Below are 12,799 nucleotides of genomic sequence, written 5' to 3'. Positions count from 1 at the left end.
CCTACTAATTCATTAAGGTCATTTTCCTCAACATGTTTATGACTCATACGCTTTTCTGTATTTCCGTTTACAAAAAAATTCCCCACCAATCTCGATTGTCTTTTGAAATGGTAGGGGAAAAGTTGATGTCAGCATTCAACTGCCAGCGTGCAATTCTAAGCTAGAGGGTCCCATGTGACCTATCAGCTGGCATTCTCCCCGGGGTTTATGCTCCTGCACTTCCAGGTTTGACCACCCCTCATCCACTGCTCACGGCCTTCGTGGAGGGCAGGAAGAAGCCACGCCTTTCTCGTGCTGATTTTTATCTCTAAAACCATCTTTGAAAAAAAAAATGAAACATATATGTCTCATGTTTTGACTCTACATCAAGAACAGAGACTGAAAAGAAATACTAATTTATCGGGCAGCGTGTCCTATGGTAATTTTTCTTTTTTAACGCCGTGGCCACGGATCGTTCTGAGAATGTGATGAACGCTGTGCTTCCTCACCCCAAACACCAACCAGTAGGGTCAGTTCTCCGCCTCATTTTACTGGCCTCCCCAAAGTAGTATTTGCACAGCAGATCACTCCCTCCACTCTCTCCCTCTCCCGTCTGGGTCGTGCCTCAACCAGCACATCTTAGCTGAACTCGGGGATCCACTCCACTTAGGCCACTAGACTCGCCTGGAGGCAGCCGACTGGGCCGGGCCGAGGGCGAGCCCGGAACTCAGTTTCCAGCCCCTGTTGCTCACCGGAACGTTGAAGGGAAGGAACGCGCCAGGCCGGGGAACGGAAGAGAGAGCGAGGGACGTGTTTGGCAGAGGGACGCGGTGTTCCGCTGTGCTCTCGCTTTAGTTTGTGTCTTGGCGATGTTTCCAAGGGTCTCCGCGATCCTAGCTCTTCGCCCCCTCTCCCGCTTTCCTTCATGCTCTGGAGGCTCAGAGGCCCCGGCGGCTGCGATTGTGCTACTCGGTGCTCCGCACGGAACGGTCAGGTACCGCATTTCGGCGCTGTTGGTCCTGCAGGTCTTCAGGCAACCCCCGGCCTCCCTCCGGTGCATTCAGTGATCATTCTCCGGCTTCCTGGGGTCGATGTTCTGGCCCGCGGGATCTTAGAGGCCGTTGCTTTAAATCTGAGGAAAGGGAACTCCCAGAAAGGTAAAATGACTTGCCCAAGGTCATAACGTGAGTGAGAAACAAGAGCTACGGTTACAGGGTTGGCTGCTGTCCCGAGCGCTCTGCTACACACCGCGCCCCCTACCTCTTGCCGCTCCTCCCCTCGTTCTGTCCAGGCTCCAGTAGCAAAGTGGTCTTACTTTATTTTTTTACTTCCCCAGCCTATAACGGCCTCATTCCTGCCTCCATTTATTCTTTGGTTCATTATTGAAAGTATTTACAGTGTACCAATACTGGTGCTAAGCCCCGAATAACAACAATCCTGCCATCCCCGAGCTTATAGTTTGCCAAGCATGCAATTCAAGTTTAGTGGAGTAAAGCTGAGATGGTGTAGGTAGAACAGAATGCTTTATTAATTCCAGTAATGGCTGGGTGAGCAAGTCGGGACAGCTGACTATTGCAGGAGAGGTTCAGAGTGTCCTTTCTGGAAAAGAAATCTGATAAAATCTAAAGGGGGACCCAGGGTTGGAACTAGCCAGGCAAGAAAAGTAGTTATGTATACTTCATGTTGGTATTTATTCTCTGAGAACCCTCATCATTATGGAATCTTAATTCTACTGCAGATAGCCCATGCAGAACGATTTGGGGCCAGTATGGTTAAGTGTAGCTCTAAGCAGGTTAGTAGCAATGGGGATGGGAGGAAGTAGCTGGATGGAGAAGAAAATTTGCACAGGTAGAGTTGATATCGTGTGATATATGAAATAAGGATAAGGTAGAGAAAAGATTTCAGCATGCTACCCTAGAGGACCAGTGTATCATTAGTGTTAATAGAAGATTGAGAAGCAGCTTTGAGAAAGCTTTTAAAATATGTCATAGTTTTTAGAATTCAAAATATCTATTATGGTAAAAAGCCCCTTCAATACAGAAGGGTGAAAAATGGATAGTATGAGAAGGGAGCCCTTTTTTTTTTTTTTTTTTTTTTTGAGAGGGGAGCTCTTGAATGTGGTTTTGGATGTGTTGTATTTGAAGTGCTGATGAGATGCTCTCAGTAGAAACAAGCCCAGGTGGGAAGTTATGACCGAAGTTTTATTATTTTAGTGTTACGGAGTTACTGCCTATACATGATTTTCCTGTACTAAATATAGATTACTTTCTGTGGCCCCGTAGCAGTCTTGGAAGGAAACATTGAAGGATGGGAGGTTATATGTGAGATTCATTCTCCTGATTGCCACCTTTTGTTATACCTTTAATATTAATTTAACTTTCACATGCGAAATAATAGAGTATTTTCCTAAATTGAATTGTACCATAAATTGAATGATATGATGAAGGTCCTGTGTACTGATTATAAGGATATTAGTTACGCAGCTGGTTTTGCATTCTAATTGTTAAGTGCCTGATTTGATAGCCTCTGACATTTTTATAAGCAGATCAAATGGTTTGTTTCAGAATGCTTTTTTTGATAGGTTTTTTTTTTAAGATTATTTATTTATTTATTAGAGCGAGCGCAGAAGCAGGGGGAGCAGCAGAGGGAGAAGCAGGCTTCCTGCTGAGCAGGGAACCCGATGTGGGACTTGATCCCAAGACCTTGGGATCATGACCTGAGCTGAAGGCAGATGCTTAACGGACTGAGCCACCCAGGCACCCCCAGAATTCTTGGAAATAGCCATTTTGTCTTTCATTAAAGGGTCCCTAATCTGGTACTGCTATTGGCTAGCTTTGAGAACTTGATACCATATGAGCCCAGGGTCTGACGTGGGGTCTTGAGATGAGTTGTATCAGAATCACCTGGCATCTTGGTCAAATGCAGGTCCTTGGGCCTCATTCCAAACTTAGCAACTAAGAATCTCAGGAATATGTTTTAAATAAGCTCCCTACATGATTCATATGATCCCTAAAGGTTAAGACCCACTGATTTAACCTCTTTGGACATCAGCTTCTTCTTCTGTTAAAACAGAAGTAGTAAAACCTGTCCTATAAGTTTGTAAGGATTAAATGACATATGTAACATAGCTCCTCAAATGGGGTCCTCTGATGGGTAGTATCAGCATTACTTGGAAACTTGTTAGAAATGCAAACACTTTGAGTCCCTCCTCAAAGCTACTGAATCAGAATTCCTTGGTGGGAACACAGAACCTATTGTTTTAAAGTCCCCTAGGTAATTCTTATGCATATTGAAGTTTGAGGAACTTGTTCTAGCCTGTTAGCTTCAGAAAGATGGGGACCATGAAATTCACATTTACTATTGTATCGTCAATGCACAGTACACTGTCCAGCACAGAGTAGATATTCATTGTATTTAATGAATGACTTTTTATACATTTTACTTTCCTAATCTAACACACATTCATTAGCTTTTTAATTCTTTTTTTAATGTTTTTTCTTTTTTTAAGATTTATTTATTTATTTATTTGGGTTAGAGAGCGTGCACAAGCAGGGGGGAGGGGCAGAGGGAGAGGGAGAAGGAGAAGCAGGCTCTCCACTGAGCAGGGAGCCCGATGTGGAGGATGCAGGCTCGATCCCAGGACACTGGGATCATTACCTGAGCCGAAGGCAGATGTTTAACTGACTGAGCCAACCAGGCGCCCCATGCAACCTGTTTTTTTTTTTTTAATGTTAGTTCATGTCTTTTATCAACCCATATAGAGTTACTTGTTTTCCACTTTGTTGAAGCAATAGGTCAGACAACATTTGTCACAATAATGTCTGTCAAAGTGGCTAGCCATAAAAACTCCAGCACCACATTCATCTGAAGGTCACTTCTAATGAAGGTGACTGATTTTGCCATTCTCATCCACTTTATAGTATTTCAGGACAGCTAACTTAACCTTTCTCTTATGCTTATTCTTCTTGGGAGTGGTGTAATACTTGGGAGTGGTGTAAGACTTCTTCCTTTTCTTAGCACCACCAGGAAGTCTCAACCAAAGAAGAAAAGTGGTCTCCTTTTGAATGTTGTGTCAGACAAAGTAGGTCCATCTTGCAGTTGCTTGCCAGTGAAGATCAGTCTCTGCTGATCAGGAGGAATTCCTTCCTTATCCTGGATCTTGGCCTTCACAGTTTGTTATATCCGAGGGTTCATCCTGGAGAGTGGTTTTTCCCCATAAGGTTTTTCATGAAAATCTGCATTTTGGTGACGTTTCCACCGCAGATGGTGGATCAGAAAGTTGTCTCCTTTTTAAAATGTTATGGAACGCATAAAAAATGATCTTTGTATCAAACCTTGAGGTAAATGGAGGGAGACAACAGATAGGAGCACCAGCAGCGCCGCACTTCACCCAGCTACCCCAGGGACCAGGTGATCAGTCAGTCTCAGCACACCTGTAACCCATTTGTGACTCATCAGTGTGTCTTAGGCCTTAGTGAGCCCTGAGCTACATGACCTTGGGTAAATCACTTCACTTCTCTGGTTTCTAGTTTCCTTATCTGCAGAATGGGGATAATACTTGTGGAGTTGTTGTGGGTATGAGGAAATGTAGTAAATATGTTGCACCAGACGAAGCACATAGTATATATTCAATAAATATTACATTGCTGTTGTTATGGTCACTGACAATAATAATAAAAAGCAAAAGGGAAGGGTTTGAATTAGAAAATTTTAAAAATACACAGAAGCAGTGTTTTGAATCCTTGTTTTATTATTTTGCATTGTATTTTTCTTTTTTTTTCCTTTAATGCTTCTTTCCAGGACAAAAAATAATGCCCAAAGATATTTTGGCACTAACAATGTGATCTATAGCAAGAAAGATGAGCAGTCTGCTCCAACACCTGAGATTTCCAAAGAAACAGAGAGCCAAGAGAGTGTAAAGGAGAATAGAAAAAAAGACTTGTTAGGTATTATTAAGGGCATGAAAATTGAATTAAGCTCAGTAAATGTGCAAACAACAAGGCCATCCAGCAGAAGACAACTTAAGAGTGTGGAAGCTACAATTGGCAGGCTTCAAAAGGCTCCGGAGGATGTCCCAAAGAAGAGGTAAATTGAATTGAATTTCAATTACATTGAAAGTAATTTTTGAAACTCCTCTTTCTTTTAGGGAAAAAAAAAAATTGAAATCAGAGGACCTGGGAGATGCTACATGTAGACTATCAGTCTATAAACACAGAGACTCTTAACACTTACATGAGAGATACTGTTACCCTTCTATATTTAAATAGGAAGGAGAGAGGCACCTGGCTGGCTCAATGGGTAGAGCATGTGACTCTTGATGTTGGGGTTGTGAGTTCAAGCCCCATGTTGGGTTTAGAGGTTACTTAAAAATAAAATCTTTAAGGGGAGCCTGGGTGTCTCAGTTGGTTAAGCATCTGACTTTTGATTTCAGCTCAGGTCTTGATCTCAGGATCGTGACTTCAAGCCCCGTGATGGGCTCCATGCTGGGCGGGGGGCCTACTTAGAAATTTTTAAAAAGGGGGAAAAAAATCTTTTAAATAAATAAATAAGAAGGGGACATCCGCATACAATCTAGAGAGGAAAAGAGTCATGATCTAATTGAGAATTCCACATGTTTTCTTACATATTCATCAGTGTTATTAACTGCCATTTAATTGCCTCTTTAAACTGTTAATTACCAAATCGTTTATATCCTGATTTGGAGGTAGCCTCATGTCTCTGAAGGAAGGACTGGTTTTTGAAATTTCCGTTTTAAAAGTTCCACTTAGGATAGAATTTAAGCATATTGATTACAGCTGTTTTATGACTTCCTTTGACCAGTAATTATCAGTGTTCTCAGCTTATGTGGTTTCTTCAAAATATTGTAATTACTTGTGCTTGTGAAAAGAGTATTATATTTCACTGATTCTAAATGCAATCAATAATATTTTAGCATTGTCTTGTAGTTTAAATGGCAGTGTTTCGTTTTAATGATACTTAAATAATGGTGAGTCTTACACAGATGATGTCATTGATTCAAATAATAAGGTATGTGGCTTAAACATCCCCATCTCTGACTTCTCTTAGCAGAATCAGCAGCTAATGTAGATTTCTATTTTTAGAATGACTTAATATTTTTATGAAACTTCTTGGTTTCTATATTGTATCAAAACTACCCCTGGAAAGCATAATTGGGTGGTAGAGAATAAGCTAATTCAGTGCATGCCCATCATAGGTACTTCCTTCTTCTCTATTTATTTATTTATTTATTTTTAAGAATCTCTACACCCAATGTGGATCTCAAACCCACAACCCTGAGATCAAGAGTCACATGCTCTACTGACTGAACCAGCCAGGTGCCCCATCTTCCTCCTCCTTTATAGAAACAAAATAAAACAAAAATATAAAAGTATATAGAATTAGATGATACAGACACACACACACATATACATATATGTATATATTTGTCAAGAGGTTTTTTTTAAGCTTCCAGACCTGTTTGTGACCAACTGTGGTTTTTATTATAATTATATAATTTAATTATCTATTATAGAAATGGTTAAAATGAATTGAATGCTTTGCAAAGACTCAGAAAAGGAAACTTTTAAAATTCTTTTCCAATTAGGTATGAATGAGACAAGCAGAAAAATGTAAGAAAATTCTGCACTCAGAATGCTTTGTAAACATTTTTAAATTCTTGATCTGAGTTTCCACTTTAAAGAAACCAAAATTGGAACTCTTGGAGGATGTACTATGAGTGCAGTGTATATATAAAAGATACATGCTGGAATTTCTATTCAAAGAAGGGTTTTGGTCCTGCATCAAAAGATTGGTGAATGAGATACATTTGTTTTATTTATTTATTTATTTATTTTAAAGAAAGTTTTTTTTTTTTTTGAAGATTTTATTTATTTCTTTGACAGAGAGAGAGACAGTGAGAGCGGGGGGAGTGGGAGAGGGAGAAGCAGGCTTCCCGCCGAGCGGGGAGCCTGATGTGGGTCTCTATCCCAGGACCTGGGACCATGACCTGAGCTGAAGGCTCAATGACTGAGTCACCCAGGCGCCCCAAGAGATACATTTGTTTTAAAAAATTTATGTTTTGGGGCGCCTGGGTGACTCAGATGGTTGAGTGTCTGCCTTCAGCTCAGGTCATGATCCCAGGGTCCTGGGATCGAGCCCCGCGTTGGGCTTCCTGCTCTGCAGGAGGCCTGCTTCTCCCTCTCCCACTCCCCCTGCTTGTGTTCCCTCTTTCGCTGTGTCTCTCTGTCAAAGAAAGAAATAAAATCTTAAAAAAAAAAAATTTTATCTTTTAGGGACTCCTAGGTGGCACAGTTGGTTGAACATCGGACTCTTGGTTTGGGCTGGGGTCATGATCTAGGAGGTCGTGAGACTGAGCCCCGCGCTGGGCTCTATGCTCAGCATGGAGTCTTCTTGTTCCTCTCCCTCTGCTTTCTTCTCTGTGCTTTCTCTCTCTCTCTCTAAAATAAATAAATAAATCCCTGCCCAGTGGGAAACCTGCTTCTCTCTCTCCCACTCCCCCTGCTTGTGTTCCCTCTCTCACTGGCTCTCTCTCTGTCAAATAAATTAATAAAAATCTTTAAAAAACAAATCTTTTTTAAAAATATCTTTTAGGGGCACTTGGCTGGCTCAGTCAGTAGAGCATGCAACGCTTGATCTTGGGGTCATGAATTTGAACCCCACATTGGGCATAGAGTTTACTTAATTAAAACAAGTTTTTAAATGTATGTTTTAATGATTTTGTTCTCCACCCTCTTTTTTTAAGGGATCCTAGATGCACAGATTTGGGTTAATCATCTTTGATTCATGATGACTGTCATGGCTCCACGTATGACCTGATTTTAGTTTTTTATTTGTATAAATATTGAGCAGCCATTGATATAGTTAGGGTGGCTGCATAGCAATTATCCCAAAATTTAGTGGCATAAAACAACTATTTTTTATGCTCATGGGTTCTGTGGGTCAAGCAGTTTGAACAGAACACAGTGGAGAAGGCTAATCTCTGCTCAATGCTGTCCTCACTCGGAAGGTTTGCTCATTCATAGCTCTGACAGCTGAAGCTGCCTGTTAGCTAAGACCTTAGTACAGAACTGTGTGGCCTGGGCTTTCTCACTGCATGGTGTCTGGGTTCCAAAGGCAAGTGTCCCAAGAGAAGGTGAGCCAGAAGGAATTTGTATTGTTTTTATGATGTAGCCTGGGAATCATATTGGATAACATTGGATACTTTCCTTTTTCATACTGATTTTGGGGGGTCCTTTTATCATAGCAACTGACAGAGAACCATCTTCACAAAGACATGATGTCATCAAAAGAAATGGAGTAGTCTAACATTAAAACTGGGAACCACCTTGACTTAGTGGTTTACACAGTCACTGACAAATGGCTGTATTTCCCTGTGGTGGTCCAGGGTGCCTTAGGGCATTGTTTGGGAACCTAAGTCCTATTCTACTTTGAGCTCCCAGTGCAAGGCTGTTGGACCACACCCATAAGTTTCTTAGAATTCCTGTTGTCTGTTTATAGGCACTCTGAGGCACCATTTTAAATCTAAGATCTTGGGGTGCCTGACTGGCTCAGTTGCTAGAGCATGCAATTCTTTTTTTTTTTTTTAAGATTTTATTGTTTATTTGATAGTGAGAGAGCACAAGCAGGGGGAGCAGCAGAGGGAGAGGGAGAAGCAGGGCTCGATCCCAGGACCCTGGGATCATGATCTGAGTCAAAGGCAGATGCTTAACTGTCTGAGCCACCCAGGTGCCCTGAGCATGCAATTCTTTTTTTTTTTAATTTTTTATTGTTATGTTAATCACCATATATTACATCATTAGTTTTTGGTGCAGTGTTCCATGATTCATTGTTTGTTCATAACACCCAGTGCTCCATGCAGAACGTGCCCTCCTCAATACCCATCACCAGGCTAACCCATCCCCCTACCCCCCTCCCCTCTAGAACCCTCAGTTTGTTTTTCAGAGTCCATCATCTCTCATGGTTCGTCTCCCCCTCTGACATACTCCCCTTTTCTTCCTCTCCTGTTATCTTCTTCTTTTTCTTTTTTCTTAAAATATGTTGCGTTATTTGTTTCAGAAGTACAGAACTGTGATTCAACAGTCTTGCACAATTCACAGCGCTCACCGTAGCACATACCCTCCCCAATGTCTATCACCCAGCCACCCCATCCCTCCCACCCCCAACCACTCCAGTAACACTCAGTTTCTTTCCTGAGATAAAGAATTCCTCATATCAGTGAGGTCATGTGATACATGTCTTTCTCTGATTGACTTATTTCACTCAGCATAACACCCTCCAGTTCCATCCACGTCGTTGCAAATGGCAAGATCTCATTCCTTTTGATGGCTGCATAATATTCCATTGTGTATATATACCACATCTTCTTTATCCATTCATCTGTCGATGGGCATCTTGGCTCTTTCCACAGTTTGGCTATGGTGGACATTGCTGCTATAAACATTGGGGTACACGTATCCCTTCGGGTCCCTACATTTGTATCTTTGTGGTAAATACCCAGTAGTGCAATTGCTGGATCGAACGGTAGCTCTAATTTCAACTGTTTGAGGAACCTCCATACTGTTTTCCAGAGGGGTTGCACCAGCTTGCATTCCCACCAACAGTGTAGGAGGGTTCCCCTTTCTCCACATCCCCGCCAACATCTGTCGTTCCCTGACTTGTTAATTTTAGCCATTCTGACGGGTGTGAGGTGGTATCTCATTGAGGTTTTGATTTGGATTTCCCTGATGCCGAGCGATGTTAAGCACTTTTTCATGTGCCTGTTGGCCATTTGGATGTCTTCTTTGGAGAAATGTCTGTTCATGTCTTCTGCCCATTTCTTGATTGGATTATTTGTTCTTTGGGTGTTGAGTTTGATAAGTTCTTTATAGATTTTGGATACTAGCCCTTTATCTGATATGTCATTTGCAAATATTTTCTCCCATTCTGTTGGTTGTCTTTTGGTTTTGTGGACTGTTTCTTTTGCTGTGCAAAAGCTTTTTATCTTGATGAAATCCCAATAGTTCATTTTTGCCCTGGCTTCCCGTGCCTTTGGCGATGTTTCTAGGAAGAAGTTGCTGCGGCTAAGGTCGAAAAGGTTGCTACCTGTGTTCTCCTTTAGGATTTTGATGGACTCCTGTCTCACGTTTAGGTCTTTCAACCATTTGGAGTCTATTTTTGTGTGTGGTGTAAGGAAATGGTCCAGTTTCATTCTTCTGCATGTGGCTGTCCAATTTTCCCAACACCATTTGTTGAAGAGACTGTTTTTCTTCCATTGGACATTCTTTCCTGCTTTGTCAAAGATAAGTTGACCATAGAGTTGAGGGTCCATTTCTGGGCTCTCGATTCTGTTCCATTGATCGATGTGTCTGTTTTTGTGCCAGTACCATACTGTCTTGATGATGACAGCTTTGTAATAGAGCTGGAAGTCCGGAATTGTGATGCCGCCAGCTTTGCTTTTCTTTTTCAGTATTCCTCTGGCTATTCTGGGTCTCTTCTGGTTCCATACAAATTTTAGGATTATTTGTTCCAATTCTTTGAAAAAAGTGGATGGTATTTTGATGGGGATTGCATTGAATGTGTAGATTGCTCTAGGTAGCATTGACATCTTCACAATGTTGATTCTCCCAATCCATGAGCATGGAACGTTTTTCCATTTCTTTGTGTCTTCTTCAATTTCTTTCATGAGTATTTTATAGTTTTCTGAGTACAGATCCTTTGCCTCTTTGGTTAGATTTATTCCTAGGTATCTTATGGTTTTGGGTGCAATTGTAAATGGGATCGACTCCTTGATTTGTCTCTCTTCTGTCTTGTTGTTGGTGTATAGGAATGCCACTGATTTCTGTGCATTGATTTTATATCCTGCTACTTTACTGAATTCCTGTATGAGTTCTAGCAGTTTTGGGGTGGAGTCTTTTGGGTTTTCCACATACAGTATCATATCATCTGCAAAGAGTGAGAGTTTGACTTCCTCTTTGCCGATTTGGATGCCTTTGATTTCTTTTTGCTGTCTAATTGCTGTGGCTAGGACTTCTAATACTATGTTGAATAGCAGTGGTGAGAGTGGACATCCCTGCCGCGTTCCTGACCTTAGGGGAAAAGCTCTCAGCCTTTCCCCATTGAGAATGATATTCGCTGTAGGTTTTTCCTAGATGGCTTTTATGATATTGAGGTATGTACCCTCTATCCCTATACTCTGAAGAGTTTTGATCAAGAAAGGATGCTGTACTTTGTCAAATGCTTTTTCTGCATCTATTGAGAGGATCATATGATTCTTGTTCTTTCTTTTGTTAATGTATTGTATCACGTTGATTGATTTGCGGATGTTGAACCAGCCTTGCAGCCCAGGGATAAATCCCACTTGGTCGTGGTGAATAATCCTTTTAATGTACTGTTGGATCCTATTGGCTAGTATTTTGGTGAGAATTTTTGCATCCATGTTCATCAAGGATATTGGTCTGTAATTCTCTTTTTTGATGGGGTCTTTGTCTGGTTTTGGGATCAAGGTAATGCTGGCCTCATAAAATGAGTTTGGAAGTTTCCCTTCCATTTCTATTTTTTGGAACAGTTTCAGGAGAATAGGTATTAATTCTTCTTGAAATGTCTGATAGAATTCCCCTGGGAAGCCATCTGGCCCTGGGCTTTTGTTTCTTGGGAGATTTTTGATGACTGTTTCAATTTCCTTAGTGGTTATAGGTCTGTTCAGGTTTTCTATTTCTTCCTGGTTCAATTTTGGTAGTTGATACATCTCTAGGAATGCACCCATTTCTTCCAGGTTATCTAATTTGCTGGCATAGAGTTGCTCATAATATGTTCTTATAATTGTTTGTATTTCTTTGGTGTTGGTTGTGATCTCTCCTCTTTCATTCATGATTTTGTTGATTTGGGTCATTTCTCTTTTCTTTTTGATCAGTCTGGCCAGGGGTTTATCAATCTTGTTAATTCTTTCAAAGAACCAGCTCCTAGTTTCGTTGATCTGTTCTACTGTTCTTTTGGTTTCTAGTTCATTGATTTCTGCTCTGATCTTTATGATTTCTCTTCTCCTGCTGGGTTTAGGCTTTATTTGCTGTTCTTTCTCCAGCTCCTTTTGGTGTAGGGTTAGGTTGTGTATTTGAGACCTTTCTTGTTTCTTGAGAAAGGCTTGTATTGCTATATACTTTCCTCTCAGGACTGTCTTTGCTGTATCCCAAAGATTTTGAACAGTTGTGTTTTCATTTTCATTGGTTTCCATGAATTTTTTTAATTCTTCTTTAATTTCTTGGTTGACCCATTCATTCTTTAGTAGGATGCTCTTTAGCCTCCATGTATTTGAGTTCTTTCCGACTTTCCTCTTGTGGTTGAGTTCTAGTTTCAAAGCATTGTGGTCTGAAAATATGCAGGGAATGATCCCAATCTTTTGGTACCGATTGAGACCTGATTTGTGACCTAGGATGTGATCAATTCTGGAGAATGTTCCGTGGGCAGTAGAGAAGAATGTGTATTCCTTTGCTTTGGGATGGAATGTTCTGAATATGTCTGTGAAGTCCATTTGGTGCAGTGTGTCATTTAAAGTGTTTATTTCCTTGTTGATCTTTTGCTTAGATGATCTGTCCATTTCAGTCAGAGGGGTGTTAAAGTCCCCCACTATTATTGTATTGTTGTCAATGTGTTTCTTTGCTTTTGTTATTAATTGCCTTATATAATTGGCTGCTCCCATGTTCGGGGCATAGATATTTACAATTGTTAGATCTTCTTGTTGGATAGACCCTTTAAGTAGGATATAGTGTCCTTCCTCATCTCTTATTACAGTCTTTGTTTTAAAATCTAGTTTGTCTGATATAAGGAT

General features: G+C 40.9%; 1 protein-coding gene and 1 pseudogene across 1 annotated transcript in view; one reads left to right on the top strand and one right to left on the bottom strand.

Moving 5' to 3' along the window:
• Nucleotides 1-790: 790 nt before the first annotated feature.
• Nucleotides 791-12,799, top strand: part of MRPS31 (mitochondrial ribosomal protein S31) — a 37,417-nt gene continuing 25,408 nt past the window's right edge. Inside the window, exons 1-2 of the mRNA XM_028107563.2 lie at nucleotides 791-973; nucleotides 4,780-5,064. Coding sequence (XP_027963364.1) covers nucleotides 849-973; nucleotides 4,780-5,064 — 410 coding nt within the window. The 5' untranslated portion in view covers nucleotides 791-848. The remainder of the gene's footprint in view (nucleotides 974-4,779; nucleotides 5,065-12,799) is intronic.
• LOC114212635 (ubiquitin-ribosomal protein eS31 fusion protein pseudogene) lies at nucleotides 3,743-4,220 on the bottom strand (annotated as a pseudogene).

This window comes from Eumetopias jubatus, unplaced genomic scaffold, assembly GCF_037043125.1.
Source record: "Eumetopias jubatus isolate StellerSeaLion01/CBP00866 unplaced genomic scaffold, mEumJub1_p1.0 scaffold_3, whole genome shotgun sequence".
NCBI classification, from domain to species: Eukaryota; Metazoa; Chordata; class Mammalia; order Carnivora; family Otariidae; genus Eumetopias; species Eumetopias jubatus.
This window is presented reverse-complemented; position numbering and strand designations above follow the sequence as displayed.